The sequence below is a fragment of the Petromyzon marinus genome, chromosome 10, assembly GCF_048934315.1.
Source record: "Petromyzon marinus isolate PM22_M1 ecotype Great Lakes invasive population chromosome 10, UKy_Petmar_22M1.pri1.0, whole genome shotgun sequence".
NCBI classification, from domain to species: Eukaryota; Metazoa; Chordata; class Hyperoartia; order Petromyzontiformes; family Petromyzontidae; genus Petromyzon; species Petromyzon marinus.
In genome coordinates, this window is record NC_133676.1 from 8,486,311 (window position 1) to 8,492,498 (window position 6,188).

The 6,188-nt window shown below is 39.9% G+C and overlaps 1 protein-coding gene across 2 annotated transcripts in view; it reads left to right on the forward strand.

Annotated features, from left to right (window-relative positions):
* The window catches only part of TFCP2L1 (transcription factor CP2 like 1), a 28,802-nt gene extending 22,855 nt beyond the window's left edge, over positions 1-5,947 (forward strand). Inside the window, exons 13-15 of one of the 2 annotated variants that reach the window (XM_032951455.2) lie at positions 1,205-1,350; positions 2,594-2,645; positions 3,073-5,947. In XM_032951455.2, coding sequence (XP_032807346.1) covers positions 1,205-1,350; positions 2,594-2,645; positions 3,073-3,110 — 236 coding nt within the window. In that variant the 3' untranslated portion in view covers positions 3,111-5,947. The remainder of the gene's footprint in view (positions 1-1,204; positions 1,351-2,593; positions 2,646-3,072) is intronic. The other variant, XM_032951456.2, reaches the window with a different exon arrangement.
* Positions 5,948-6,188: the final 241 nt, after the last annotated feature.

A 6,188-nucleotide genomic window follows, 5' to 3' on the forward strand; every position in this document is an offset into this window, starting at 1 on the left:
GATGTTCATCACTGGCTGGCGGTTGAAATATTGAGCAATGTGCTAATCACTGCCCCAGCGGTCCATACCAGGGAACTAATGACTGTTCTAGATTTAAAGCTTTCGTGACTGCTAGGATCCATACTCTTTGGTTCTATTGGGTAAAGTCACGTAGGTGAAAGTAAAATAACAAATAATCACGACGTTTCGGCCACAACACAAGCGGCCTTCATCAGGTGAAGGGACGAGACTGTCTGGAGGACAGCATGCAATGTTAATGTTGAGTGTTTTTATCTTATTGTAACACACAACAAATATTGAGCATTTAGAGATGAATCCTCAAACCCCCCTACTGGAATCAACGATTCAAAGGTTTAAGTTCCTTATTGTGGTCTCATTTGAAAAGTTTGTGTTCACCTAATTTGCATACATCTATATTCACTTATTATGTACATAGAATGTGCATAAGTTATGAATGACAAATAATTAAAATATGATTTAAAGCTTTCGTGACTGCAGGGATTCATATTCTTGGTTCTTTCGGTAAAGTCACGTAGAAGGGAAACAATAAAATAATAAAAATATATATAAAGCAATAAAATTATCACGACGTTTCGACTGCAACACAATCATCATCAGGTGTGAAAACCACAACAAGAAAATGTTCTTATTTTATTGTTTCCCTTCTACGTGACTTTGCCGAAAGAACCAAGAATATAATAAAAATATGATTGATAGCACGTATTGTGAGCAAAATAATGTATTTTAATGTATGAATCAATGCATAGATACACACCTAGGAAATACTGTAGTGTAAGTAAAGTAGTATACATGAATTGAAAGTCATTCAATCAAATGTGTTGCATTGTTTATTGATGTGAATCTGAAATGTCCCACATGGGAAAATGTTACATCCACGCATGATTTGGGAGCGTTGGTGCGGCCCTGTACAGTACTATGAACTCAGTGACCTGGGTTCTGTTCCCAGTGGTATCTGAATATGTCCGGGGCCTCCCCTAGGTTGACTAAGCCTTAAACGAGTACCTTGTGTACGGGTATGAACACCGGCAGACGGGACGACAAAGATTGGTGGGCGTGGTGCTGGTCACACCACCCCCTACTTACAGTGCCATGCTGGTCCTAATAATCGACCCTTGTGAAAAGCAGTTGCCCCGGCAGTCTATGAGGCTAAACGAAAGATCTTTATCCGTGTTTTTTTTTCAAGCAGTGTACCATGCCATATACCTGGAGGAGCTCAATAGCCTGGAACTCACGGACAAAATTGCCACTCTCTTCACAATGGTGCCCCACCTCATCAGCAGCGTGTATCGGCAGGGACCCACGGGGATCCACGTCCTGGTTAGCAATCAGGTATGGATCGTGACGCGCACGCATGCACTCGTCTGTCCAGTCATGCTCACTCGTCCTGTTCGGTCACACGGGTGCACGCACTCAACGCCCCCTTACTCAGCCCAGCCCCCATGCCTGGCCACACAGCTCAGACAGAAGCAGCAGCTGCGGCATTCCAAACATCAATGATCTCATTGATAAGGTGTCTCCACGCGGCATGGTGTATATCTGATTATTGGAACCGAGTGCAGGGCTTTTCTTGCGTTTCGGTAATGTTGTGAAGGTTTTTAAAATAACATAATTGTGTGTTAAATGACAAGATTTTGTTATTGTGATTCTTTTGACTGGATTGCTATTTCAAGACGTTTTGAGAACGAAAACCATGCTTTGGGTATGAAGGCTTTCAAGTACTCAAGATTTGGAATGGATTGTCAGATGATAATATAATAATGAGCACTGACAAATCTAAGAAGTGTTTGTTAGCATTAATTATTGAACAAATTATTTCACATCTTGGTGATGTCCCCTTCTGCAAGTTTGCATGTTTTATATGCAACCCAGTATTCGTATTTTGATTTTGACTTTTATTTTATTTGTCACGCGGATGATCACGTTTATCGAGTCGCCCAGCTACTTTACAAGGGAGATCCGTTGTGCTGAATCAGCACAGCAATAAATATTGCGAAAACATTAATATCGCAGAGATTGAATACAGGATCCTTAAGGAAAATTACCCAAATAACAAGCTAGATATTTGATGTTCATGAATGAAACACACACGGTAATTCATTTCCCAAGAAGTCAAGTGTTTCCGAAACAAGTAATATCGTTTTTTTTTCAAATGACATTCGTAATTGCGTTTATTGTTTTGGTCTCCCTTCGGTCACTGGTGCTCAGTGGGCCATTGCTGAACAATAATGGCTAACTGGAAGCTTAATTTAGCACGTGGACGCAATAAAGGAATGATGGAAAAATGCACCATTAGGGAGATTTTTGGAAGCAAAGGGTTGCCTGGGCACGATTTTTCACTTTTTTGTGCCGTTTGCCAAGTGCGTGGTTTGAAGCCTCTGGCTCGGGTTAATAGTTCAGACGGAAGAACATTTTTTATGAAAATGGTGCCTCCAGGCGCTTTGTGGTTAATAAATGGCTGGTACTCATGCGTTACTCATGCTGTGAAGTTTAAAATGTACAAATGTTAAATTTTTAGGGATATTGGTTATAAATGTAATAATGTAAACATAATTATATTATTATTTTTAAACAGATGATTCAAAATTTCCAAGACGAGACCTGCTTTGCAATCGACATGGTAAAAGGTAAATTTATTTGTTTGTGTAATATACAACATGGTGAAATCGCGTTTTTTATATTTTTTGTGTGAAAAGTCAAAATGGTTTCCCACTCAGTTGCATATGGGGTAACGTCACCTCCTATTTAAAGCACCTAGCCAGTGGAGGAAATTCCACTATCATATGGCAGGGATAAATGTTTCCATGTTACATGCACTTTCCTCAAATTATCAACCCCAAAGTGATGATGGGCTAAGCCAATGCCCCTCACCTATTTTATTTACAACACTTAGTCATTGGTGGAAATTCCGCGAAGTCAATGGCCCGATCCGGATTTGAACTCACAACTTTATGATTGCACACTGCATACTCTCATCATCTGACATCATTTTTTGCCGCTATGCTTTATCCATAGCTCATGAAGCTAACTGTGGCTCTGGTGTCTTTTCTGCAGATGAAAACAGTGACTGCTACCACGTCATTTTAAAATGAAGCTATCGTCCAAGGACAACATCAGAATATAATATATACGTCAAGCTTCTCATGCCTAAAACAAGAAAAATCTAGGTTGAGTGTTAACATGCCAGAGATGCTAAGAGTCTCTTGGTGTGTGTGTCTTGGTGAGAGGTTGCTAGGGTTAGAGCGTGAAAGATGGAGAAATTTAAACCTGGGAGATGTCTTCGGTTCCAGCCTGCAGCAAGGACGATGCTAAGCAGAGAGGAGCTAGTAATTCCTGTCACTTTTACATTCCTTCGGATCCCATTACCTCCGACAGACCAATATGCATATGCACAAGCTTGTGTTGCCACAAGCGCCAGCTTCGGGTAGAGGAATGCCGTCCTTTCCAGTTTAATAAACATGTGCAGGACACAAAATAAAGATTGCTTTGTTGATTTAAAGCTTTCGTGATTGCAGGGATTCATATTCTTGGTTCTTTCGGTAAAGTCACGTAGAAGGGAAACAATAAAATAATTAAAACAATAAAAAATATATATAAAAAAATTCTCACGACGTTTAGACTGCAACACAAGCAATCATCATCAGGTGTGAAAACCACAGCACACCTGATGATGATTGGTTTTCACACCTGATGATGATTGCTTGTGTTGCAGTCGAAACGTCATGAGAATTTGATTGTTTTATATTTTTATTGTTTCCCTTCTACGTGACTTTACCGAAAGAACCAAGAATATGGTTGCTTTGTTGAACGAGGACAGTAATTATTTTAAGCAACCTACCTGTTCAACTTCTCGGCCTCCTTTCGTTTTAGATCATGGGCCCCACCTAGCACTGCGTCTGTCAATTTCAGCAATTCCACATATGTTGGATGAGTTGAGGAAGGGACGGTAGTCTGCGTATAAAGAGATACCGTAAATAATTAGCATTTCAGTTTCTGCAGCAACATTGGCCACAACGGTCAAGTACATATTCCAACTCCTGCATCGAACAAACCAAAGCAGTGATGGCATGGGCCCTGACGCAAGAAATGAAATAAGGCCCCCCTGTCCAATTTCGCCCTTCTACATAGCCCAGTGCTTGGGGCTGTCCGGGTCGTGGGACCCGCCGCAGTTGCACCACCTGCACACTCAATAGCTATGCCACTGAGCCAGGAACATTGTGAGTACCGTGCGTGTCTAGGTGTTGACTGCACGTGATGCACGCTTTGCTCTTACACTACTTGGTATCCAGTCACACTGCATTGCCATCGCAGGGAGAGAAATGTCGTTGTGGGCACACATGGTCTGAAACACCAAGTGAAATATATAACTATATACACACCCTGGATCTGCCTGTCTTTGCCATTACAAGTGACTGTTTTCTTGTTTGTTTTGTTCCACAAGTGTTAACCATTCAATGATAACTACGTTGGTGTAATTTACAGTTTTGAATACTGATTACGGAGTAGCAATTCATAAAGAAAAAATAACTTGAAGTAAATTAGAGCATTTCACAAAAGCATTGTGACCCAGATTTTCAAGAGGTTTCCTTTTTTTGTAGCTGTTGAGAAAATGTATTTTTGAGACCTTGTGAAGGCAGTCGTACCCCAACTCCCCTCTGCCGTATTGCACACACGTGTTTTATACTCTCGTTACATTTATGCTCAGTTTCCCTTTTGTAAAAAAAGCACACGTTTGTAAATATGTGTTTTTTCTATTACCATATGTATTTTTGTATAAAGTTTAGATTTAGCACATGGGGGTTGGGGGGGAAGCTTTGCAAACTGCAGTTCTCTGATATGTCATTTGTATGCTTTATGTGCAGTGTTTCATGTAAAACTGGATGTCCATTGTGGGAATGTATCTTTTTGAAAGTTTTTCGTTATTACATAAAGGGCTTAATTTCTCACTGAATATTTTGTCGGTCACCGGTAGGCTGGAGTAGGAGGTATGTAACGAGTATTCACAACCAAAGCGAAAAGGTATACCGGATGTGGTGTTGCCTTGTACGAATACATTTTCTTGGTCTCTGACTTGGACAGATGCCACAGTTGAAATTAAGCCCTGAGAACACCACCTTTTTTGCTTTATGTTTTCACTTTGCTGCCTTAAATGCCAATCTTCTTGGCAGTTATTGACAAAAAATATTTTTTACACTTCGTAATTGATTTTGGGTAAAATCGCTTGAGTCAAATGTGTGTTGCAAACCCGACACGGTGAATGTAATAAAGCAACCAGTGTGTCGGAGAGCAATCTCACAAATTTTCACAATTGGGTGTGTGGCGTTTTCCTGATAGTTACAACCAGCATTGTCAGGCAGTTGCCAGCAATTTGGAGGAGGATTTACGACACACGTTTGGCTTTCGTGATGTAACCCCTTAAATCAATTACGAATCATTGGTTGCAAAAGCCTACGTGTTAAATTGAAATGTTACGCTTAATTGTAAAAAAATGAAGGCATGCTTGTTTCTGCATTAATGTGTTAATGTTAGCAGTTGGTATGTTGTGTATGTTAATCTTTTCACGTCTACTCATGTACGCAATTACATTTTTAAAGAAATATAAACATTTTGTAACGATACAAATTATTTGAATATTTTTTTTCCTTTTCTAGAATTTTCACTTTCTAATGTTTCACGTGGCTCACGACTGCTGTATCACGTGCTGTATCACATGTGCCATCGGTGCATTTGTCCGTTGCTCGTTATGTCATGCCGCTTTTTTTTGTCTGTCAATTGCAAGTTTTAATTTTATGCCAAACTCACTGTGAGAGTGCCTGCTTTCATTGCATGTGCCCAATGAGCCTCTTGTTGTGAACACTGTACTGAAATAAACCTATGTGCCTTTGTAAAAAAAATAAGTAAGAATAAATGCACTCTTTTCCTTACAAAATTGAGCACTGCAATATTATGGTCTGTTAAACAACATCTCTACACCGATGCAATTTTTAGACAGAGATGTAATGCAGTTTGTGCAGGTTTTAGGAAATTTTTAAGGCAAGAATTAAAAGCTTATCTTGGGTAGTGAGGAGCATGAACCAATCAACGTCTCTCATGTGCTTAAATTAGCTGTCTCCATCACCTTCATTAGGTCTAATCTATACACTGCTGGATCAAGGCCTCAATCTACATGC